Source organism: Pollicipes pollicipes, unplaced genomic scaffold (assembly GCF_011947565.3).
Source record: "Pollicipes pollicipes isolate AB1234 unplaced genomic scaffold, Ppol_2.1 Scaffold_7261;HRSCAF=8764_pilon_pilon_pilon, whole genome shotgun sequence".
Classification (NCBI taxonomy): Eukaryota; Metazoa; Arthropoda; class Thecostraca; order Pollicipedomorpha; family Pollicipedidae; genus Pollicipes; species Pollicipes pollicipes.
In genome coordinates, this window is record NW_023597054.1 from 41,769,175 (window position 1) to 41,794,542 (window position 25,368).

The 25,368-nt window shown below is 52.7% G+C and overlaps 3 protein-coding genes across 4 annotated transcripts in view; 2 read left to right on the forward strand and 1 right to left on the reverse strand.

Annotated features, from left to right (window-relative positions):
• Positions 1–5,270, forward strand: part of LOC119111454 (voltage-dependent calcium channel subunit alpha-2/delta-3) — a 50,622-nt gene extending 45,352 nt beyond the window's left edge. The window contains exons 27-33 of the mRNA XM_037235270.1: positions 18–153; positions 501–726; positions 1,086–1,278; positions 1,469–1,547; positions 2,792–2,817; positions 4,492–4,689; positions 4,950–5,270. Coding sequence (XP_037091165.1) covers positions 18–153; positions 501–726; positions 1,086–1,278; positions 1,469–1,547; positions 2,792–2,817; positions 4,492–4,689; positions 4,950–5,270 — 1,179 coding nt within the window. The remainder of the gene's footprint in view (positions 1–17; positions 154–500; positions 727–1,085; positions 1,279–1,468; positions 1,548–2,791; positions 2,818–4,491; positions 4,690–4,949) is intronic.
• Positions 5,271–11,787: 6,517 nt separating this feature from the next.
• Idi (Isopentenyl-diphosphate delta isomerase) lies at positions 11,788–16,763 on the forward strand. Of its 2 annotated transcripts, none has more exons than XM_037237534.1 (5): positions 11,788–11,949; positions 14,227–14,329; positions 14,592–14,836; positions 15,190–15,327; positions 15,534–16,763. In XM_037237534.1, exons 2-5 carry the CDS (start codon positions 14,245–14,247, stop codon positions 15,852–15,854), a joined length of 789 nt encoding a protein of 262 aa, XP_037093429.1. In that variant the 5' UTR covers positions 11,788–11,949; positions 14,227–14,244; the 3' UTR covers positions 15,855–16,763. The 2 variants fall into 2 exon arrangements, with proteins under 2 accessions (XP_037093429.1, XP_037093430.1); XM_037237535.1 differs by lacking the exon at positions 11,788–11,949 and adding an exon at positions 12,007–12,082.
• An 822-nt stretch (positions 16,764–17,585) lies between these two features.
• LOC119113186 (protein FAM136A) lies at positions 17,586–20,959 on the reverse strand. The gene is made up of 5 exons (XM_037237536.1): positions 20,863–20,959; positions 19,893–19,993; positions 19,195–19,335; positions 18,336–18,413; positions 17,586–18,160 (listed from the first exon to the last, which is right to left on the reverse strand). The coding sequence occupies exons 2-5, from the start codon at positions 19,977–19,979 to the stop codon at positions 18,041–18,043; spliced, it is 426 nt and encodes a 141-aa protein (XP_037093431.1). The 5' UTR covers positions 19,980–19,993; positions 20,863–20,959; the 3' UTR covers positions 17,586–18,040.
• Positions 20,960–25,368: the final 4,409 nt, after the last annotated feature.

Genomic DNA, 25,368 nt, shown 5'->3' on the forward strand with positions numbered 1-25,368 from the left:
TGTGCCGGGGCCGGCAGCCGCTGCGGTATCTGCAGTGGTTCGCCAGCTGGCTGGGCGGTAAGATGCTCTGGCTGCTGGTCCAGTCCAACCTGCTGCACCTGCTCGACATCAACCTGGCGTGGGCCGCCGAGACGGTCGTTAACGACAACATGGGTGAGCGCGGCCCATCGGCCGGCTGTCGTGCCGTGCCGGGCATGGTGTCAGCGAGCTGCGGGGGTTACGTGTCGTGTCAGTTGAGATGAAGCGGTGCTCACGAGCAGTTTGTCTGTCTCTAATGCCGCTGGTGTTTGCAAGCGCTGCTACGTGGGTTTACCCTGCAGTTCACTTACTGGAGAAAAGAGGAACTTAATGCCCCTCTTGTTCATATCGAGTATTCCAACATCTAATTCCCGCGCACTGCATTTGCTGCGTGCCCAACGTAAACCAGTCTGCCTGGTAAGGGCTGTGTGTTTGGGTCGACGGCTGGTCCGGAGACAGACGGTGGTGTGACCGCCCTCCAGATCACGGAGCCGGCGGTGACGGCGACGCCATGTACGACTACGACAGCAAGCACACCTGTGTCCAAGTCGCCGACAGCCATCAGCTCTTCAAGATGGCGCACATCAACAAAACGCGACCGCGCCCATGCGACAAGCATGTCGGTCTGTACACGCTCAACCACAACACCAAGCCGCTCAAGGCCTCGCTGGAGCACTGCTACGGTATCGACAGCAGTTCGTGTAGCAGGTGCGTGGAAGATTTTATGGAATCGGTGCTACGTGACGAGTCAGCTAGCTTCTGAGACGGGTAACTACCGTTCGGTTTTTCGTCTTGTTTTTAGCATATGTGTACCGGCTTAATATTATCCAGATGTAACTATGTCTGTATGCTCCCGCGTAAGGACACATAAATCACACGATGTTGCTGGTTAAGTAAACTCCGCGATGTGACTGCCTTCGATCGCGGGGCATCGCGACCAGCCACTGCCGCGAGGCTCGCCGCTCCTTAGTCTTGCTTAGCCGAGCCCCACGCGCTTTGCTCGGGCTGCCTTCCGGCTGTCGGCCAGCCTCGCCTATGCTGAGTCCGGCCACCGCCTGCGTCCGCAGGCAGTTTGTGCTGGAGAAGGTGCCGTACACCAACCTGATGATGCTGGTGGTCAACACGCTATGCCCGTGCGAGGGAGACATGATCTCGATCGAGGCGCACGAGTGGGAGTACGAGAACGGCACGCAGTGCGCGCGGGAGCGGCTCGAGCCGTACCGGAGGCGGCCACAGTCCTGCCAGAGCTACCACGCAGAGGTGAGTGTTGCCACGCTCGCGGCCGCTTCCTCAACGCAGACTTGCGATCCCGTTCTTCCATGACTGAGAGACAGAGACGCCAGCTGGAAGGCACGGACGCGAGTCTGTCACACTGACACGGACTCTCTGTGCGCCTGCTGCAGGCGCGAGTCCGTCACACTGACACGGACTCCCCGTGCGTCTGCTGCAGGAGGAGAACATCGACATGTGTGGCAGGAGCGGCGCGACGCGGCTCGTGCCGCTGGCCGTCGGCTGGCTGGCGCTGCTGGCGCCGCTGGTCCACCGCTGGCTGCCGACGTGAGCGAGCGCGGCCGGCCCGGCCGGACGGCGGAGCCGGGGACGCCGCAGCGCGCGGCGCCGCTCGCCGGCACGCGGCCGGCTCGTGTGAGGCAGAGGCGGCGGCGGTAGGGGAGCCCGCGACGCGACCGCCCGGCGGGAGCTCGGCGGGCCGCCGCCACGCCGGGAGAGGCGAGGCCTGCGTCGGCGGCGTGGCTGCCCGGCCGCCGCACGAGCGGCCGGGTCGGCCCAGCCTTGCTGAGCGCGTCCTTCCCTGCCTGGCGCTTCGTCCCCACCCAGCTGCTGTGCTACGCGCCGCCGGAGGCGCTGAAGGGTGTTTTCCGTTTGATATTAATACGCTGTAGTGATCCGACCGAGATTACCTGTACATAGACCGCGCGTTCGTACCATGGTAAGGTTTACTTGTTCTGTTGTCGTTGCTGCAGGCGCAGCTTGCACCGAGCTGTGTGAGGACAGCGAGCGCCTTGACTCGGATGCGTGGCGGCGCAGTGAGGCCGCGCCGCTGCAGTGACCCCGTGCTGGTCACTGCGGCCGCCATAAACCCATTCCCCGTGTGACAGTTAGCTGGCTGGTGGCGGATGTCCGCCGCCGGCCGGAAGGTGGCGGCGGCGGCCCCAAGAGGAGCGGTGCGGCGGACCAGAGCGCTGTCTTCCCCCCGGGCGCCCGCCGGCGGTGCCGACTGCGAAGCCCGGCTGTCATCGGTGGACGTCGGCGGCGGGTGGGCGGTGTTGGGGCGGCTTGTGTTGATTCGCTGGCGGAGCGCTGGGCCGGCGACTCCCTGTGCCCGACTCCGGGTGCTGCCTGGCGGTGGGTCGGGGCGGCTCGGCGCGGTGCGGCAGGCTCGGTCGGCGTCTCCCGGACGCTCGGACGGTCCGGGACGGCGCGGCCCGCAGGCCCGGTCGGCGTCTCCCGGACGCTCGGACGGTCCGGCACGGCGGCCACTTCGGGGCCGCTCGCGGCACGATCGGTGCGCGCTCGTGCAATAGCGTCTAGCGATCTCAGCCTGGTCGGCGATATCTAGTCGGGGGTCCTGTCTTCCAACTTAGTGCCTCGTGTGTGAGGAAGGTCATGTTTCGGGCTCCCGCGAGTGGACCTTCCGAGTGATAATGCCCTTTGTTTTCTAGAGGCGGCCGGGCGGCGGAGAAGCGTCGCGCCCGGCGGCGCCCGGTCCGTCAGCCGGTCTAGCGCTGGTCCGTGTCAGCGTGTATACTCTCAGGCGCGCAGCTAGTGGACGCGTGCTCGGTGCGGGGCGGGTCGTGCCCCGGATGTGGGGCTGGAGTGCGTGAAGGCGTGAGGCGTCCGTATTCCTTCAGCGGATAAGAAAATTATCTAGGATGTGATAAATGTTGAAGAGGATTTATCTAGACATCTGTGTACTTTCTACTTCTAAGGAGTCGGGTAGGCCGATTTTGTATGTGCTTTGTAATCATTTGCTTTGGGGTTCGATCGACATTGACCCTTTGCTAGACGTGCTTCATCCGGGATTTTGACGAAGATAACAGTGATCTGTGGTGTAGTGTTTCCTTTCCCTATATTTGTATGTCTGCCACCTGGTATGGCTGGAACAGCCCGTCGGGACCGCTGTTAATACCACCCAAAACCATGTTTTTATCGTCGCCAACTGCATGCTCCAGTTCCTGCTCCGGTCTGCTGCTTACTTAATCAATACACGCCAACCTATGGTTGCTGTCGCCTCTGCGAACTGCAAGCTGTAGGTCTGGTACGCTACAGAGTACTGCGTGGACAATGTGTGGCTCAGTGCGGCCGCATCGAGAGCTGATGGTCATCCGGTGCGGATCGGCGTCCGATCAGCACCAACGGTATCAGAGCTCTTCACTCGCAATGCCTTGGCTTGCTCACCAAGGTATGTTTTTATCCAGTTATCCAGACGTGCATAGCATGCTAAATGACGTTGAATGGTTCTCAAAATGACAGTCATGGCAGTTTGATGTCCCGCAGCCGTTGATCCCCATGAAGGATGGCTATTAGCATCACAGGCTGTTGCGCCGGTTGCAGTCTTGCGCCACGTGAACCAAACGAAACAGGCTATCGACGAAGACATCTGTTTACTCCCAGGACCCCGCTGCCGTACAAGATATCGGAAAAGCTCCACAACGGATCGCATGAAGCTCGGCAATCCGTGACACTTGTGATCGTCGCCGTCTCTAATTCAAACGCCTGGACGCAGAGTCGCGCCAAACACTTTGTCCGGACGACCTTTTGAACCGGCGGCGGGTCTGTCAAAACACGCCGTCTGGCTGCACCAGTAGAGCACCGCGGCTTCGCACCGCGCATTAGCGCTGCGGCGGCGCTCCACACGGGACGGGGCGTCACGCGGGGGCAGACCACTCCTTCAGGGTACGTGGCGTCTGGTGGTGGGATGGGCGTGTAGACCTGTGTGGAATCACGGGTCGGGGACGTCTTCACGAGGTGAGCTGCTTCTCCCCGCCCAGCGTTCCACGCCAGCCAGACAGCAGCCCGCGCGCGGTGGCGCTTTCCACGTGCGTGGCCGCTCAGGTGGAGCTGGAACTGACCCAGCGACTCCGCTGTGCTCTTGTGACCTCTGTGCTCTTGTGAGTCAGCCTGACGGACCTGCACACAGCTGCGGGTGACGGAGCGCCGTCCTCGCTCGGCCCGCGGCGCAGCGCGACATGGTTCGGTGGTGGCCGGCTTGGGCGGCGCTGCTGTGCGTGCGGACGCTGGCCGCGCCGCCCTCGCTCGCCGAGTTTTTCCCGAGCACGGCGGCCGACCTGAGCCGACTGACAGTCGTCACGGGCATCGCCGGCCGGCTGCAGCTGGAGCGGGCGCTGCGTCTCGCCGTCCGCCGGCCGGCCGCGCCGCTCATGCTGGCCACCTCCGTGGGTGCCGGCTTCCTGTTGGGCCGGCTGCACGGCGACACGGTTGCCGGTGGTGAAGCGGCGTGACGCGCGCTTCTCCGACCTGGCGCTGACCGAGCTGCTCGACCTGGTCATCGCGCGCTCGGCGGCCGCCGGCGGCGGCGTGCGCGTGGCGCTCAAGCTGGAGCTGACGGGCGTGGGCGAGGTGGCTGCCGTACTGCCCGTGCTGTGCGCCCGGCTGCCCAACGTCAGCTTCCCGGTGTGGCTGGCGGCCGAGGTGCTGCCGGGCCCGGTGCGCACGCGGCCGCGCGCCGGCAACAGCAGCGCTCTGGTGGCGCTGGCCACGCGCCGCTGCCGCCGGCCGTCACTCTCTCGCTCGCCTGGTGGACGCGCTTCGTGCCGGAGGAGGCGGGCGTGTACTCGTGGTCGGCCGTGCGCGCCATGCGTCGGCTGGCGGCGCCGCTGGCCGGCCGGCACGGCCCGGCGCTGGCCGTGCGCGCCTCGTTCCTGCGCGGCGCCAGTCTGGAGCGGCTGCAGTGGCTGCTGCTGCGGCTGCCCAACAGCACGCTGACCGTGTTCAGCGGCGGCGTGGACCGGCAGCCGACCGAGACCGTGCACTGGCCGACGGTGGTGGCGCTGCGGCGCACCGTCGGTGCGCACCGGCTCCTCTTCGAGCTGCACGCGCCGCTGTACCGCCAGCTGGCGCACGCCCTCTGCCGCTACGCTGACGAGTGTGACGCCCGACCACGGCTGGAGGGGGCCGACGAGGCCGGCGCGCCTCAGCCGGCCGCCGCTCATCTCCGTCTCATCGCACTCCTGCTGGCGCTCGGCTGGATCGCCCAGCCTGGCGGGCTTTAGTAGCCGGCTCACTGTCGACCACTGAAGCCCGCGAGTCGCTGTACACTTTCTCGCGCTACCTGTGAGGCATGCGGAAGCTTCGTGTTTGAGCTAAGCGGCCTGAAGGTGGATCAAGTCATGTCTCCCTCACAGGAGCGCCCAAGCCTCGTTAAAATGTATCGCCGATCACGGCAGGCTTTAGTGGCGTGTCATTGTTGAGTGTTGCGTTGCTGCACAATCACCCTCGCTATTCGTGTGAAAAGCTTAGCGTCTAAGCTAGGTGACGTTCATGTGGATTTGAATAATCACGCTTCTAGAGTCACTGGCATGTGACATTCTTGCAGAAAATATGTTTTCTACGAAAATGCAGGTTGATAAACCGAGCCAAGCGGGCATTATTTCCAGGTAGCAGGTCAGGTTACAGCGGTGTAGTGCTACGAATCCTGAGTGGCTAAATCGAAATGAATTGCTACACGAGGCTTAATATGAATGTATGTACATGAAGTCACATTGATGCCATCACGCGAAAAATAGCCACCTACACCTGGATGCGTGAGGATGTATTGCCGATGTTTACGCCCGTAATCTTGCGGCTAAGATCGCGGGTGGCAGTTATGTTTGCCCACCGATGTCCTGATGCGGTATTTTAAAGTTTTATCGATTGTATTGCTCCAGCAAACAGTTAGTGTCCGGAATTTCACTGGAGCATACATCACTGACAAATACAAGCACAAATATGAATGTCCACGTCACGATTCAGATCATCAGCCATCGATTTGGTATTAGAAAATCAAATGCAACTACTTAAGATGGTCTCCTTGCAGCTTCCCTTTCCCTTATCCGCTTCTAACCCTGCCTTAACCAACCCCAATTTCTAATCTCCTTTTCCTTACCCTAATATATTACGGCCTCTCGCTCCTGATCTTTCTGTTCTGCCCAGCCCCCTCCTGGTCTTCTATGATCTGATGTAAGCTGTCCAATCGCGTCCAATTCCTCCTGGTTCGGCCATATGTGGCACTTCTAACAATATACCGTCGGGTTTTTGTGGGCCAACGCAAGACCTCTTTTCTCCTCTCGACGGACCTTAAGCCGCATTCGAGAGGGAAGTTTACTTCCGTCATAAGGCCAGGCAAGGATTACGTTCAACCGGCTTATGCTGTCCGGCGCAAAGCAAGGGAGAGGGTATTTTGAAGTGACGTTACGATAACCTGTCTCATTTTTGCCCAGCAAGATCATAGCAAGTAAAGCAGACCGCAGCAATATATATATATATATATATATATATATATATATATATATATATATATATATATATGTATTATCACGACACAGCACACATTCAGTATGCTTGAACGACGAGTGAGCCTCTTCACCGGCCCTTCCACCAGACTCCTCGGGTGCCGCGAGTCCTGTGTGTGGTGTCTGTGTTGGCGGTGGCCTTGGCTCAGCTGACTTGTCGGCGACCTGTGCGATATATAGATGTCGGGCCGCTTCATTGCCGCGACGGGGAGATCAGTCCCGGGCTCCGCTGCCCGGCACGACCTTTTAGCGCTGTGTGGTGTTTTTGAGCTCTGGAAAATCCGAACTAGGAAAAAACGGGACTCCTAGCCAATGGGGAAAACCTGCAACCTTTGCCAAATCATGCAGGAAACCCCTTTTCTTGAAGTTAAATTATCTAGTCCTGTACTGTGTAAAAACTTCAAGAGGCGAGGGAGCAAATCAGAATAAGAATCACTGAGGAGAGAATGGAGGTTGAATGGAAGCCGATTAGCGTTGGTGTAATTGATGAGCGGTTGTCTTGATCGTTGATATACCGGACACACGAGGAGGAAGTGATTTATTGTGGATGGGATCTGGCAGCGATGACACAGCGGACGAATGTGCTCGAAAAGGTGGTAGTGGGTGATTTTGGTGTGACCGATACGCAGTCTGGCAAGCATCACTTCCTTGAGGCGATTATCTTAATTAATTGCCGGCCAGTGCTGAAGTATTGGTTTGGTTGGGTCATGGTGTTGATGAGCGCGTTGATCCCATTTGGTTTGGAGAAAGAGACGAAAATGTAAATTGATGACTGCAAGGATGTCAGAAACAGGACAATGAAGATGATTGCGTTCCGGAAACATGAGACTTCATTTTGCTTCCTCGTCAGCAGTGCTGTTTCCATGAATATTTGCGTGTCCAGGTATCCAGAGAAATATCGCGTGAGTTTGTAGAGGAAGGGAGCAGAGCGCTCGTCGTGCGCCGTTTAGAACTGAGTGGACTCAATTATATAGAGTGATGAGAGATTCTAATGATGAACGGGAGTCGGTGCATATGACTGCCCTTTGTAGGCTACCTTGCTTGATGTAAAGCGGAGCTGCCAGGATTGCTGTTAGTTCAGCCGTATACACAGTACTCTGATTTGACAGACGGTTTGATTTGTGGTAATTATGATGTACGAAGGCAGCTTCTGTGCGGCCATCGCGTCGGGAGCCGTCATTATAAATAAAAGCGTGCTGGTCATGTTCTCCTTTGAATTCAGGCAAGCGTGCACGCACTCCGGTTTCTGAAACGTTTCGTTTTTTGTGTTTAAACAGAAAGATCACACTAGGTATAGGGTCGCCCCAAAAAGGTCGGGGACTGGGCGTTGGGCTGCAGGGGATGTCTGGGAGATTAAGCGCTCGTTGCGCTCGAATAACGCGAGTGCTGGTGGTTGGATGCTGGAGTCGCGCGTTGGTAAGTGTGCGGTTGGGGCGGAGGTGTGCGAGGGCGTTGTATGCGGGGTTACCAACGTGCGCTGTGGCTCTTGCATAAAATCTGAGAAGTTGCAATTTTCATCGGTGTGATGGGAGGGGATATTTGTGTCCGCGAGCAGAGTTCAGACCGGGGTGGTCCGAAGTGCACCAGTCACTACGCAGAGGGCTGCGTTCTGGATGGTCTCCAAGGTTTCTACTTTTTTGAAAGAAATATCATCAAAAAGAGTCATTTTAGTCCAAGATCGGGCGTATCAGGGAGGTAGAGAGGTGGAGGAGAGCGCGCCTGTCGGAGCCCCACTCCCGTCCTGCTATGCATTTCACTATGTTCACTCGTCTGGGGTAGCGTTGCTTAAGGTCAGCAAAATGAGCATTGAAAATAGACGGCGATCTAATTTTATTCTAAGATATTTAAAAGTGTAAGCTAAAGGGATTAGCTCACCATTAAGATTCAGGTGGTGGGGGTGGGACGTTGAACATGATCTTGCCTAGAGAAGATAGTTACAGCTTACTTCGCGGGGGAAATCTGCCGTCCCCATCGTGTGCACCACGCGTGAATATCATTTATAGCTGATTCTATACAATGCAGTACGTGATCAACATTAGCATGTGTATGCCACACAGGCAGGTCGTCCGCGTATAGAGAATAATGAAAATGTGGAGAAATGTTATTAATATTATTGAAAACATCGTTGGTCATTACAAGGAAGAGGGTTGAGGATGAGACGCTATCCTGAGGAAGATCGTGATCATGCGCCGTCGGAGAAGAATTAGTATTTCCGCAACGCACAGAAAACGTCCTATCAGTTAGCAAGTTTTTAATGAAAGCGGCGAGCCAACCGCGAACTCCGATTTCATGTAGTGTAATGAGGAGGGCACTTGTAGTTACCCTGTCGAAAGCGGCCTTTAAATCCACGACGGGTGCTACCGTACTTGATTTATTCTGAAATCCGAGCTAAATTGAATCTATAATGCGGACCAGGCTATCCGCCGTGGAGCGGCCGGGACGAAAGCCGTTCTGTAAAGGTGAAAGCACAGCTGGTAAGCGAGATGGGGCGATAGCTCGAATGGTCAGAGGAAAGCTTAGAAGGATTAAGCATAGGGATAAGTGTGCTAGAGTGCCATGAGGGAGGGAACGATTCATTACCCACATATCGTTAAAAGCCGACAGAAGATTGGCGTGTCCAGACCTAGTGAGATAATTTAAAAAGGGGCAGGCTAACTGGTCTGAACCGACAGAAGTGTTTCCACGCTAACTAGTCGTAAGGTCTGATTTATAGGGTGCGAAGAGTACGCTGAATGTCTCAGTGTTAGCAGGCGCGAAGCTGAGTGCGGGCAGCGCGGTGTTGAGTGTGGTAGTGATCTGTTGGGAATGCTGTTCGGATGATCACACACGGGTGAAGTGTGTGATCATGGCTGAAGTGCGGCAAATTTGTGGCGACTTCGAATAGGAGTCTGTAATGTTGATTGCTGACTACAAGGTGCTGGGTTTTATAATGCGGCGTGCGTTTGTTTGTGAAACACCAAATCAGTGACACTATTTTAGACGGGGGGGGGGGATAAAGCGATTGAACGCACTTGAAAATTGCTCTCAGCTTTCCTGTTTCGCGCGTTTAATGATTAGATCGGCTTGATGTTTAGGTCTGCGAAACTCCCCTCCATGAGCTATGCAAATGCAACTATGAAAGGCACGCATAGTCCGACGTCGCAGGGCTACTGCGTGCTGACACTCATCGTTCCACCAGGATGCATGTTTGGTGCCCTGGTCGACGGTGAGTGTGTGGAGCCAACTGGTGCGCTGAGGCTAAAATATTGTTAAGAGATGCAGGGAGACGGGAGTTGAGCCTGGAAGGTGTGCCTCATCAATATACATTTGGAAAGATGCCCATTCCGCTCTGCGAGCATCCCATCGGGGAAGACATTTAAAGTCTACTTGCCTTGATGGGACCGTTAAATTGGTGTGGATTGGGCAGTAATTACTAAAAAAGGGGTCCTATTGAACATTGTGTGTAACGAGTGGTGCTATACGTGGTGTTGTCAAGGCTAGATCTATGACAGAGTATGTCACTGTGCCTCCGTGGTGATGCGCATGCGTAGGTGTCAGTTCGTTGATACATATGAGGACGTGAGTGTCCATGAGTGTGTGTAAAACTCTCCCCCTTGGTTGTGTCGTTTTACAACCCCATGCGCGATGATGGGCGTTCAGATCCCCAAGAAGGAGGCAGGGCGAGGAAATTTGTGCGAGTAAGGCGGAGATATAAGCTGAGCAGACAGTGTTAGTGGGGCTAAGGTAAATAGAAAGAAGGGTAAGATCTAACTGCTAATTTTACGTTTATTGCAACTGAATTGAAATGAGTATTAAAATGAACTTGACGATGCAAAAGGTTATTTGAGACAAACAAAGCCGAACCGCCTCGGCGCGGGGTTTCGTTTATGTATGTGAGTAGAGGCATTTACCATTGATCTTAAAGCTATAATCAAAAGAATCCGAATCGTTAGATAAGGTCTCTTAAACGGCAGCTATCAATGTTTTGTCTTTAATCATACATTTCTTGAATTCTGCCCATTGGGATACCAGATATCTCGTATTGCATTGGAGCAAGAATTCATCGACCTGGGCATTCATTTAGGGAAGGGAGGGAGACCATCCAGCGGAGCGGCGGTGAGAGAGCGGTTGAAGGGAGCAGCGGCGGGAGCGTGTAACGGGTCGGGCTCGGCGATCAAGTGAAGGGCTGGCCGAGGAGGTTAGTGTCGGGGGCGCGGCGGCTGGAACATCGGACGGGACTTCTAGGGACGCCGGTACGGGTGGGGTGGGGGTGGGGGGTGGGGGGTACGGGTGGGGGGCTCAAGCCGATCATTCATCGAAACTTTTGAAATCCGCGGGCGTTGTGTAAAAAACTTATTTGTCATGAGTCGAAACAGCTACCGGAAAATCTACATTTATTAACAGAACCTACTCAGGCTGATTGTCGTTCCGACTCCGGTGCATTCCAGACCCTGGTTCGGGCAGGTCGGGTCCGGTCGGGTCCAGTCGATTGGGTCCGGTTCGGTCAGGCCCTTGCTGGTTTTACCTCAGCCCCTGACGAATAGATATCGCATCCGTATGAAGTGATTTACAACCACACCTGAGCGTAACGTCACACTGCAATTTCCCCATGTTTACCTTCTGACGCTTTTGTTACGCCCCAACATCGCCCCCCCCCCCCATGCGCAATGGGTTTATGGACGACCGGTAGTTTCTTCCCAAGTTGATATATATATATATATATATATATATATATATATATATATATATCGATGTTTATATCGATGTTTCTTCGATGCTATACTTCATCGGTGTTGGGCGATGGGCAATTGGCTGTCGCTAAAAATATTTTAAGAAATTGGAAGCTCTAAATTCCGGTTGCTTTGTATTTTTATGGAGCCTGACGACCTTGGAACCTGAAGAGCGTTATGTTGCTTTGGAACCTGAAGTCTGGATCTCGGCTCGTGTGTATTTTTTAAAAAATTGTTAATGACTTGGACTGTTTAGCATGTTTGCAATGTCTTTGTGGCTTAGGGTTTAAGCCTTTTTGGGACGTAGCCGCAAACTGGCATAAACAGCACTCTATGAATGTATATGACGAAGACAAGCTGTGCCGTCGGCTGTGATTTAAGCTGTGCTGGGGATTGTTCATGCCCTTCCACCCATGATATGCATTTTAGTGATGGGAGGACCATTCTGGTTGCTTGGTAAATTTTGTTCTGAGCCTTTTTCTACACCTATGTATAACTATGACCGATAGCTGTTCATGGCGCATGGGAGACAAATCTGGGGGTTAAGAAACAAATGGAGAATCCTCCTGGGTGGTTATCGGAAAGATAATTATTCGTTGAATCGATTTCACTCCGCCGAACGCGCCCCTGGTGACCCATATAGTCGTGAATGGCATAGTTAGCTCTATCTGTGCGTCAAGTCCCTCCGATTGGTGAGTAGACTGGGAGTGACACGTGTGGGCGAGTGTGTGATATCGACCTATAATAGCTTGAGCGTTCTTACAACGCAGTACTGTCGGAAACGGGTGGGCAAGGCGGAGAAATTGGTTGATTTATTGTCGTGGCGTAAGTTTTATTTTTAGACTTGGAACTTGATATCACCCCAGGCCCAGAAGGCTCCAAACCTTGCTTAGATTGGCTTTAGCATCGCACCCAATGCAGCTGCTGTGTAGGCCTGGTATGAATGTCCTTGTAATGTGTGATTGGTGTTTAATTGGGATTCATATCTTTAAATGTAAATGCGCTGTATCTCTATCCTAGTAAATAAAGTATGCTTAATTTTTTGTGCATTGTTTCCTGTTAAATATGGTAATGTAAGTGCATGAAGAAGCCTCCCATGACATATGTTCCATATGGCAGGGAAGGCATCAAAATTTGATGTTTTGATGGAGTGCAGCTAAAGCATTACATGAAGGGTTTTGGACAGTGGAACAGTATTTCAGGTGTGGTCACTTATCATAACAGAATATTGATTAAAGCACTAAAACTTTAAAGTCAGATGACATTGTCCTTCTCTTATGATAAATAACATGTCTGTTTGTACTCCTGGGTCATTTGGAGACAAGGCAGACTTAAACCTTTGGGAAAAAGGCTTATCTTAGCACCAGTCTTAGAAGGTCAAAGTACTGTGTCAGATGTCCATGCAACATTGGTGCTCTGAACTTTATGCCCACATGAGCCAAATTCAGGTCAGCTTAAATTGTGCTGAATCATCTTGAGTACAGCGCTGTAGTTGTGTGTGTTGAAAACAGCAGACATTCAATATATCATCAGCCATCTTGAGTTATGCTTAACTCAGTTTACTTATGGATGCATGCAGTGCCTTGAAATTTTTAGCATTCTGACATGTTTTAATGGCATTTTGGTATTTTTTGACTAGAATCTGGTGGTTTTTTTGAAGGTCAGCTATGTGGAATCACTTAAGAATACCAGGCCAGGCCTATTTCAAATTGTGTTTTTAAGCAGAGCTCAGTTCTGCAGGACCCAGCTCTGTTCTCATTCTGTCTTGTCCTCTGCAGTCCTGCCCAGTTCTCCAGCATCAGCTCCTTGTAGTGTGATACTGGCCACCATTGCCATCCATCATCACATGTATCATGACTTCATTTTTTGTGGGTTTGTGGAGGGCTGGGACATTGATATGCATTATAAGTGTGTTGTGCTTCCATATGGTGGGCAAAGATATACAGCTGCTTTAATGTTTTTTTTTTTGTTATACCAGCCATATTCTGATATCCATATTGTGAAGTTGTAGGCAGCACTCCTAGAAAAATTATCTGGTACCTTTTCATTTTCTGTCCCAGATTCCATGGTGCAGCAGTAATGACAAGAGCCAGTAGCTTGTTGCCAGTCTTATTCTCCCTGATGTGTCATAAGTTGAAGCAGTTTGTAATCTTCTCACATGGGTACTTTGTCAGATGTGACTTCTGTGATGGACACCAACTGATATGCCTTTTCTCATCATTGCACCAAGTATTGCATAGCTTCAGTTGTCACCACTTCCTGCATAACCTCTGTTCTGCTAGTGAATTTCAGCTCTGTCCCATCATCTGTCAGTAGGCTGTGCAGACCATACTACCAAAGCCCTTGCATCTGTTTCTTTTCTTTTTTATGCTGCTGAGGTGTTGGTAGAGACAAGAGCCTCTTCTTATCACAAGTAAACTCAGGGATTCAGAGAGAGGGTGGAGGAGGTTCTCCCTCCCCTGCTCCCAGGAATCAGTGGGATTGTTTCATCTGGTTGGGCTGAAAGCCTTCTTGCTTTATCAGTGCCATGCAGGTTTGATTAGTTTTCTGCCCCCCAATGTTCAACCACATCCAGGCCCAATTGGGGGGGGGGGGGCCAACACTGCACTGGAAGGTCAGGGTTGAAGAAGTGGCCAATGCCCCACACACTGCCACCTGTTACCAGGGAGAACCTTTCCTGTCAGGATCTGGGTTCAGCGCCGCAGTCGCAGGATTAGTTCAACCCCTGAATGCAGGCCAACCAGCAGGGAGCAACTCATTACATGAAGGCTGGGGAGGAGTTGAAGGATGGAATGTGGGAAAATGGGTGATGGGGAGGGGGCAGAACAATGTGGATGGGTTCAAGTTTCTGCAGTTATTTTTCCCTTAGATGAAAAATTGTGACAACTGGAAAGTGAGACTTGCACCGGAGCTAGCACTGACAGCTGTGTTCAGTGCAAAACTAGTGTTTCACCACTGTGTCTTTGCAGGCTTGCATCCAAACAGCAATGGCCTGTCTGACTCGTCTGCTGCGGTCGGCCTGTGGTGGTCTGGCTCCACCGTGGGGTCCGCTGGCTACCTTTGCTAAGCAGGGTAAGGAGGGTGGGACTCATCTGGCACCAGCGAGCTGTTTGTGAACCGCTCTCCACTGCTCAGTCGGATGGAGCCATGTCCGAGCGTGTGCTGCTTGTGCTCTTTCCGGACGTTTGGGTAGTTTGCTTCCGACAATTGACGTGCCATTTGGCCTTGACTGGCGCGTCCGGTTGTGGTTTCACCGGCCGAGCTGTGTTGTTACCGTGTCGACCGCGCCGCCCAGGCCCCGTTCTGCTGGCTGACGCGGCCCGACCGTCGGCAGGCGGCCCCGCCAGCCGCCAGGTGCGCCGCGCCTCGCTGGTCGGCGCCACCGTCGACCGGCAGCAGGAGCTGCTGCTGGACGAGATGTGCCTGCTGGTGGACGAGCGCGACCGGCAGGTGGGCGCCGCCACCAAGCGACAGTGTCACGAGTGGCGTCAGGGAGGCTGCCCACTGCACCGCGCCTTCAGCGTCTTCCTGTTCGACTCCCGCGATCGCCTGCTGCTGCAGCGCCGCTCGGATGTCAAGGTGAGCGCCGCCGCCGCCGGCCCCTTGTCGGTGCGCAGCGGCCGGCACTCGCCCTGTTGGGACCCGCCAAGTTGCAACTTATGCACACTGCTTTAGTCATTTCAAATGTGTTTTCTTGACGACTGTCCCTGTAGATGGTCGCTCAAATGTAAAATGATGCTCGTTTTCATGTCACGGAGACGGGATCATTTGCAGCGAGTGCAGTTTGCCTGCTTTTGCATGCTTCAAACCCAGAGTATCAGTGCAGCTTAACCCCGTGCGGGGCTGGCTAGTCTTCCTCCAAGCTGTGACTGGCGACGCGTGAGTTACCGCTTGTGCTCGAACCTCACCCGCCCCCGTCTGCGCCGCTTCAGATCACGTTTCCGGGCAGCTTGACCAACACGTGCTGCAGCCACCCGCTGGCCGTACCGGGCGAGACAGAGGGCGCGGACGGAGTCATCCGCGCCGCCCAGCGCCGATTGGCCGTCGAGCTGGGCATCCAGCCTGAACAGGTGAGGGTCGCGCTCGTGCCTGAAGGCAGCCGCTACCCAGCGGCCGCCGTCGAACCGTCCGAGTCGTGCTGCCACCGCTCACGCGACAGGCAATGCTGAATGCTGCCCCGGCTGAGCGCATCGCTCTGCTTCGGTTGGTGGGGGATCAGTGACGCTCCGAATTCAGCTCTGTTGGTCGGTGCTGACGCTCCGGCCGCCGGTGGCAGGTGCCGGAGTCGGCGTTCCAGTACCTGACGCGCATCCACTACAAGGCGGCCTCGGACGGCGGCGTGTGGGGCGAGCACGAGATCGACTACATCCTGGTGGTGCGCGGCGATGTGCGACTCGAGCCCAACCCCAATGAGGTCAAGGACGTGCACTACGTGGCGCGCCCCGAGATGGCCGGCTTCCTGGCCGGCATGGAGCGCGCTGGCGTCGAGCTGACGCCGTGGTTCAAGCTCATCACCGACACCTGGCTCATGCGCTGGTGGGAGCACCTGGACGACCTCAAACAGTTCGAAGATCATGATACCATACACCGGCTGTAGGCGGCCGGCGCCGCGCAGCGGAGGACATCGTACCTGAAGTTGAATACCAACGTCCAATGCGCCAAGGTTGTCGTTCGCCAGCACGTACACGTACGTTATCTAGCACATATATTTGCGTTTTCTAGCACATAGATTTAGCACCATCGACATTATTTTGGTAACTTTTTGACAGGCATCAAGTCACCTATCGCACCAATAGTCACTGTTCTGGTGCGCCTTTCCATATTTCGGGCGAGTATTTAATTTTGTGTTGTTGGTCAGCATTTGCTCACGCGCGTAGATGTCAGTTGTCTCGACCGCTGCGGTGGGCACGTGGGTACATTGGGGTCTGTTCACGACCTCGCGTCGTTGCGCAAGTGAGCTCGACTCAAAATGGCCGTTGCCGTACTCGCCGCACCACGTGCGTCAATGGTTTTAATGTCACCGCTCCGTTCCGCGTTACGGCCGTCACCCGCGCGCATCCGGAGCCCTGAAGTGGTGAAGTGACGCCCCTGACGTCGTTCAGGATGCACAAGTCATCGGGTGAGGGGTGCCGGCCGGAACAAATCTGCTTTGCACAGATCTGTTTGCGTGCCGTTTTTATCGCCTGCGGTCGTGGCACCACAATAGAGTGCACACAAACGAATTATGACTCAGGAATGCCTGCAAGATATCGCGGCGTGCAGTCGACGCGTTTGTAGTTAGTGAATACGCTGGCGTTCGCGTTGGCGTTTGTCCTCGCGTATAATCGCTGACTGTCGACAATGACCGCGGTGATGGGTCACGAGGCCTTCCACTTCGTCTGCTGGTGGCTGTATAACTACCCTTATGGTGCACGTTAGTGCGCTCTTGTCCGTTTCACCTGCGCTATCGTCATTGGACTCGCTTTGAACACGCTTTGAACCGCAAATATAACATACATGCCTCACGTGAAATCACGCTGAGCACATCGATTCTTAAATGCGGCGTCTGTGAAGCGAGCCAACTGCCGGCCGTCGACGGTGAGAAGTGGCGGCCAGCGCCGCTCCGCTGGAAGTCCCGTGTTGGCACAGATCGCCGTTCGAGCCCCACCGTCCTTGTCCCGTCAGAGCGAGCGCTGATGTCATGTGGGCTGAGGACCTCATTGGCGGTCTTCCAACGATCGGACGCGCTCACCCCAGACCGGCACGTTGTCGTACTCGGGGAACTGGATCAGAGCGTGGAACAAAGAACAACTTCGTCACTTGATGCGAATTTGCTCACGTGCGGGCAGAGCATGCTGACGCCGCTTACGTTTGTGATGCGAGTGCATACGCCGCCAGGCGCGGCGCTTGTTGCCAAGGCGTAGGCCATTTTTTGGTCTGCGAGTGGGGGAGGCAATTCAGCGGGCTTGCCTCGGCATGCTTGGGTTCCTTGCCTTAAAACATGCTCTGGAGGACCGACGTCAATTAACATCATTTCCCATACAAGTACCTGGATACGAATCGCATTGCCCCGAACGTGGAGCGGGTAATTGTGTCGAAGTCGCCGGACATAGTGGCGCTCCGTGGCCGCTGAGGTCTTGCAATGTTTGCGAAACTACCAGCACCTTTGGTGGTATATCAGCCAAGCGCCATGTCTAAAGCGCATGGAGTCCGCCATTTTCAACTGATACTGCCGGCGTTCCCACCGATGCACAGCCGTGCGCTAAAAATGATCCACGGTCGTCCGCCCGGCATCTTAACTCTGTGTGAAATTTCATCGTAGAACTCCGAAGCATCCAGAAAACAAGGCGTGTGTACATGCTCCGGTCAGTCTGGGCTGACCGATTATGTATTAGCGCGCAGTCGCCTTTCCCCGGCGTGCGGAGCCGACCAACGATCATACAAATGCAAGTCAGCATAGCGCCTTGTTCAGAAGTACCGCCGGCCGGACCCAACCGGCCCGGACACGGCGCCCCAAGGCACGTCGGCCCTAAATGGAGCATTGCAAACGGTCAAGACAGGTCTAATCGACGAATGTACATAACATGGAATGGCTCGATTTCCATTTCTAAACACCGAGCGGGCAGTGGGGAGCCATCCTGAGCCCAAAATAAAGACGTGGGACAGCAGAATCGCCCACCATCGCCTTTGAGCTCGTCGGGGCCGACACTAGCACGGTAACAGTGGGGAGCAGTGGACGCGACATTCGGCATTCAGCTCGCATTCATCTGGCACTCAATAACAACTAGCGGGCACGCCCGGCGGCTAGTAGGCGCGCTTGTGTAGATGGTCCTTGATCCTCCGCGTGTGGCTCGAGAACGTGTTGATGCTGTCGTCCACGCACTGGACAGCGCACGCCTCAAATTCGCCTTTGTATCCCTGCACCTGTTGATGCGGAACGGTGTTAGAAACTGCAAACGAACGATCGCAGACAATGTGACATCTATCGTCGGCAGGATGCGCAAAAATAACCATACAAATATGGTATTTCACCGCTTGTGGAGAGGCACCATTGCCGGAGGGTACCCGTCCGAACCCAGTCACGCACGGAGCCACTCACCTCTGTCTCGGTGGTGTTCGGCCCGACCTTGTCCTTGATCTTGTCCTGACACTGCATCACACAGCGCTGCAGACGTTCCTGAGGAACCACCAACCAAACGGTCTCAGTGCAGTGGCGAAGCGTCGAATGAGCGTAATCTTTACATGTACTGTATGTTTTAGGCTGGGCAAGCCGATCTGGTGAGGCATGCCAAAGAAAGCACATGGAATAAACGTAACGAGGGGGGGGCGACTGATTCCTGCGTACGTTGTTCGTACGGAGTGACACGATTAAATTTACATTCGGGGGTGACATTTTAGGTGTTTGAAACCAGTTTTTGGACACTTTCTTATTTGCATGAGCATACGCCAAACTATCGATACAAATTAGCAAGAAACTCAGAAATCAGCATTCTTGCAACTTTTTAACTACAAATTCCGTGCTAAATTTGAGATTCTGTGAGGAAAATTGCTGCTGTTACAACTGACTTTAGGCTCCCGATTTTGGCCTCTGTGATTTAGATGGAACTTTCTGCGGTCTCCCTCGAGGCTCTGATGGAGACACTACAGTCTCCATGGTGCATCATGACACCACAGTCTCCATGGTGCATCATGACACTACAGTCTCCATGGTGCATCATGACACTACAGTCTCCATGGTGCATCATGACACTACAGTCTCCATGGTGCATCATGACACTACAGTCTCCATGGTGCATCATGCTGAAGCAATTTTCAGTTCTGTCTGCAGTCAACAGTTCCTGTTGGCCAGTTCAAACACATAAAGCTATTTCATATGCTGTTCAGCTAGTCACTGCAACCCTGCTCACATGTATCCATCATCAGGAAGAGCACATGCACTTATGTCCACAAGCATTTACCTGAATGTCACCCATCTGCACTTGCACAAAGTGCTGTGCCTTCTGAAGAGGGATTGAGCATTGTTCAATGCAGCCATGCACTTTGTCAATTGAAGAGTTTGAGTCATCACAGCACTTAGATGCACACCGATGCATATCTCCCTGCAAATGAATCAAGTGTCACCAACACCCGGTCAGGTTTATAACAGAACATACAAGCATATAATTTGTTCCCTACACTTAAGAACAAAGATGTCAGCCTGACAGCAAGGTCAGTCAGTACAGGAATTGGTGGATTTAACACACCATCAGAAAACATGGAGGCATAGGGCCAGTATCTACATGAATGACACAATCCTTTCAAGTATTTTGCTCCATGTTATGAGCATGTGAATGATCAATGCTTGGCATTCAGCAAAGCTTCTTTCAATTGTCCGAGCTCCAGTGTAGGATGGCCTGGTTTGCAGCACAACAATGTGCAGAACACATACAGTGCCAGATGTCATGTCTACCTTGTGATTAAATACCATTTTAATGATCAGCAACATGGACAACTCAGTGCTTTCAAAGTAGGTAAGAGATCAAGCTGCACACCAAAATGCAAAACATCTGTTGAGAACCATGAAAGGTGACAAGTTTGGCACTGAAATTGCTATAGAGGGTACAAAAAGATAATGATATGAACTTCAAACAGTTGTTACTTTCAGTGCTCCACATACCTGCATTTTTCTCAGATAGCTCTTGTCTATATCTTCGACCATACTTGTCATTGAATTCTGCACTCGTTCCTGTGCTGCTTCTGCCATTATGGTGAGTCTTGCTGAAATGCATCACATAGTTATGGGCTGAATAAAATTGAACTTAAGCATGGATGGCTGACAAACCATGCTAAGTGCATATCTAACATAAGACAAAATGAAATAACAAATGAATCAAACATTTTAACTTAACCATCAACTTAGATTGAGCATTTTAATTGAATGGAAAAAATGAAGTCAACATTTTAATTCAATTTGATTTCTGGGATCATATCTCACACTGAGCAGTCCTCAAACTGATCCCATCCAATCTGACCCCTACCTCCACATGTAAGATGAGAGGCATGTGTTCTAATTGAGCTGTTCAAAGTGATTGAACTATCACAATGTGATTCTGAAGTTGATGACACTTAGTTAATGATATTTAGATTCAGTCTCACTGGCTGTCCAGCTGGATCAATTTTGAGTTGATTGACACAGTTTGCAACATGGTCATAACTGGTGTAAAGGTTACATTTCAGCTAGGAGCATGGTGCTCATGTAATGCTCTTTTTGTTCAGTCACCTCAGTTTCTATCAGTGTCCCCAAATGGCAAGGCCACTTTCCAAGCCAGGCAGGCTGTTTATGAAAGTGTGGGGCCTAATGTCATTGATACCAAGACTTGCCCTCACAATACTTTAAAATAACTGTGTCGCAATCAAATGTCTGGTGCCTTTGCACTGTACACCTTATCTTTTCATTTTAGGTTACATACATTTTAGAAATCCTGCTGCTCTGCACACACGCTGTAATGTAATTCCATAGGCGGCTATACATGCAACGCAGTGGAAATGGACTTAACATATCAACGTCGCACTAACGGCCAGACAGAGTGGCAAGCTTCTGTTACACAATACAACCATGAAGTGTGAATTATACTTAAATAATTTACCTGGTAGCGTTTCTAAACGAACTCCACAGCGCCACCCCCTATCCTTCAAGCACAGCACCGGTTCCGGCTCCCGTCCTCGTGCGCCTCCACCATGAGGAACGCGAAATATTAGCGCACAGAGGCGATTATCGTATGCTCCTCGCCTAACGTTTACGTGACGTCATTGGGGTTGCGATTTCAATGCGCTTTAGGCAGCCGGGAGTGGTGCGCAAAGCCGCAGCCCATGGGGCATCCGGAACACCGGAAAATGAACATACTGTTAGCGTCAAGTCTCCTCACTAACTAGCCTTGTGACTAGATCACGTATTAATTGCTGCAAGCATGATTTGTGCTTTGCAAACCTATTCGTCAAACTAGTAAAATGAAATGTCATGAAAAGTGAAGAAGCATACACATAAATTAAGCCAAACAGGGAAGGTCGAAGCAACAGATTTTATCCGTGCCGATAGAGAGCGATTTTTTTATGGCCGGTTCGTATAACCAGTGAGCCGATCGTAAAGGATCTAATGACGAGTGTGAAAATGCATTGAAGCCTATTTAACAGACCATTACAATAGTGTCACTCAGGGTCTATTTCAACATGCCAACTGAGGGCGGATGATCCCCACTAGTGACCACGAAATCCCTTTCCCAGTAAACCATGAAATTCCTCAGTGAGAGGCTTGCTTTGCTAGCAGCTAATGCTCGACCAGATCTTTAATGGTTCAGGTAGAGGTCGAAGTCGCGGTGGGTGCATGCATTCTGTATGGGGACAAGTAATAGCACAGGCAGGGGGCACAGGGGCTTCCCCCCGCCCCTTAGAATCCGAGAGGCCCAAAGGGACTCTTGGAACTTATAATTAAGAACCGATTTGAGGGTCCGTTGGTCGCATCCTGCTGCCCGGCCCGCGGGTCCGGGCATTGTAATGCCAGCCAGAGGGCCCTGCGTGCTGATCAAGGACCTCCTGAGTCGATAAGGGCCTAACTGTCGGTCAGACACCACCAGAAACTCGCATTCGGCACGTGGCGGAACGGCCTGAGGGCCTATTACCCAGGCAAAAACAAAGCCGGACCCAGCAATTTACATTGTTCAGCGACGCAGTGTCTGACAAGCACCCGACAGCGCCTAACGAGGGCGTTGCGTCTGCAAGGACCCCTGAGTCGGCCAGAGGCGGCGTTCAAGTAGGCCCAAAGGGTCTAGAGTGCCCACAGGGTCCGATAGCCAAGGGCCCGATTGGAGGGTTACAGGGCACGAAAGGCTGGTCGGAGTCCTATTCAGGGGGGGGGGGGGCGGTCTGCGGAAGCAGGACCCTCCGATAACGGTCAAATGGACCTTTGTGCCGATCGGGGGACCTCCTGAGTCGATATGGACCCATATGTCCGTCAGGCACCACCAGTACCGCGCAATCGGCTCCGTGTCAGTATGGGCCTGAGGGCTCACTTCTCCATCAGCCATAAACCCGGGGTCAGTGGTTTACACTGGCCGGGGCCATGCATCTGTCAGGGGAACACATTGCCTAGCAAGGGGTGTTGTACTTGCAAGAGCTCCCGGCCGACCAAGGGAAGTATCCGATGAGGCTCGAAGAGGAGCGCGAGCGGCCCACCGGAACCGACGATCGGTTTTAGGGCATAAGAGCCCGAAGGACTGGCTGTGGGTCACGTAACGAATCGTGGCCCTTAGGGCTGTAGGATCTGAAATATCAGTCAGAGGTCCTCTTGCGCCGTTTGAGGAACTCCTGAGACAATGCGGGTGCTGGGGTCCGCCAGAGACCACGACCACCGGACAATAAGTTTTATGCCCGTCTGAGTACCTGATGACCATTTCCCAAAGCAGGAACGAGGCCGGGGCACACGATTTGTAATATATGGTGTCCCTGACACAATGAGGGACACCTGTGTCGCCCAGGGGCCCATAGTGCCAAACAGGGATCCTGTGGCGGCAAGTAGTCTTGCGTCGGAGCAGTGTTTGAGAGGGCCTGAAGAGGGGCCGAAGGGTCTCCTGAGTACAAAGATCAAGGGCTGGTTTGGAAGGCTGAAGTTTCCGAAGGCCTGGCTGTGGGTCACATTAAGGACTGTAAACCAAAGGGCCGCTGTCTCAAATGCCAGTGAGAGGACCTCTTGCACCGATAGGCGTTCTGAGACAGCGCGCTCCTCCATTTCGGCCAGAGATCATCAACAACGGACAGTCGGCTCCGTGTTGGTCTGAGGTCTGGGGTCCATCTCCCAAGCAGGGTCCAGGCAGGGCTCGCGATTTACATTGACCAGGCTCATGTATCGTTCAGGGGTCCACAGTGTCTGGCAGGGCATCCTGTGCCAACAAGGAGTCTGGAATCGGTCAGCAGAATATTTGCCCAGCATGGATGGGGATGGGAGCCTGAAGTCAAACAAACATCAATAGGCTTGAGCCTGCGCACCGGTTGAGGAAAGCATAGCCTACGTTAATCATTGCGCGTCTGGGAAGTCAGAGGTACGGGGTTCGATTCCCTGAGGTGCCCCCCCCCCCCCTCCCCTCCCCCCTTCCCACCATGGTGAGAGGTAGGCGACACCGTATAGCCTAAGCAGCTGAGTGCGTCATAAAACCCCATTGACACGCCCGTAACCTCGGGGAGCAAGGGCAGCAATGGCCCGGCTTGCTGTTTCCGTAAAATCGACGGCGTTGGCCACTGCAAATCACGCTAATGGGCGGGGCGCCGATTAGCCAAAGACAACCGCAAAATAATGCTGATAAGACAGTAGTATGAGCCTCATTCCTTGGAGGCTATTGTTGCGATAGAGACATGTTGCCGACTGACTGCAAGACGTCTGCTATTGTTTGGATGAAGGCATGTTGCCGAAACCTCAACCCAACTATATCTCCATTCTCCTATTTTTTATCCGAGGAATGAGGGAAATACTACTGTCTTATCTATGTGAATAATGCTCCTAGCTAATGCACTGGACAACTTACGCAAAATAATGTTTCTGAATGTCTTCCAAAATTATTTCGCACATTTCAAATATTGGACTGGACGACTCTTTTATAACTTTGAAGTTGTCCTTTGGGCAGATTAAGAGTTACAGCAACGCGAAAACTAAAATTTTATATATGCTCCTCCAGGCACACCACCAAACACAGTTAACACCCTGGCTATCTTAAGACAAATCGTTGAACCATTTTGACGTTCACCCTATATTCGCGGGGTCCTTGATATTTCTGTAATACCCAGAGAAAACCTCTGACAAAGTTTCTGAGCCTGGTTTGAATATATTGGTTTGAGTGTAGTCCAATAGACCATAATAAAATGAAGAGTGCTGGCGATTTTACTTCATGCAGTCGTTAAACGCATGCTTTTTTCAGTTGATTAAACTATGAACTTTAGACAGATTTGATCTCGCGGTAGCGTGTGACTTACTATTCCAGTTATAAAAGGTGTTATATATATATATATATATATATATAATATATATACGAAAAAACATGCTCCCCCCCCCATTAACAAATAGGGCAATATCCGGCTATTTTGGGGGCTCTTTGTCAAGCCCTGTGCCTACCCCCTCGCCAAGGCTTTGGCTGCGCGCCTGGGGTCAAGCAGTTGTTCTTAGACAAGAAAATAAGAAAAACAAAAAGAATGAGAAGCCGGTTTTGAAACACTCGACAGGTCTGTGTCAAACCGCACGCAGACAGGACAGGTCAGACATGGCAGATCGAACAGACAGGAAGGTCCGCAAAATTTAGAATGTACCGTAAAATAACATTGCATGCTATCGAGCCCCGTTTACGTGTCCACGTATGTCAGCTGAAATCTGATTGGCGTAGAGGCGTGCCGAAGCTTGGGCAAGGTGTGACCAAAAGGTGCTAAAGGTACTAAAATATGTTGCTAAAGGCACAGCAGGTGCTAAGAAATATCACATGTTCTCGATCTTATTCTACGTGTCCACGTCTATCAGCTGGAATTTGACTAGCGAAGATCCGTGCCTAAGTTTGGGTTTGGGGAGTTTGTCGCAAGCACCTGCTGGCGCTTGTAACAAACTTTCCAACTCAGCGAGCTAATATAAACGGCGTGCAAATAAACGCGTGAAAAGTCCACGGCGGCCTGCGCAGAGATCTGGGTTGGTTGTCATGGCGCCTTCTTTTGTTTGCCAGAAATTCAGGCCGTCATGTTTTCCTAACTCTGTTGTAGTTCTAACAATCTTGCTACTACCGCAATTCTTCGATACCGTATATGTTCCAGTCTATCTTTGATTTACAGTATGTCGATTACCCGACAAACGTAATGAGAGATGCGGCAGCTGTCGGGGACGCTGCCGCATCTCTGATAGTGTCAAGTATAGCTGAATAAGTTATTTACAACTGTAATCCCCAGGATCGTCCTCGATCTGCAATCTTACACTTCGTGAACTGGCATTTTTCAGGCAGATCGGCGTCCTCCTACTCATGGGGATTCAAAATTTTGGCAGTGAATATATTTTCAACGAGTTAACTTCTGGTTAATTTATTGCGCCACGTTCACGATTAATGGTAACCCTCGAACCCCCCACCAGTGCAATG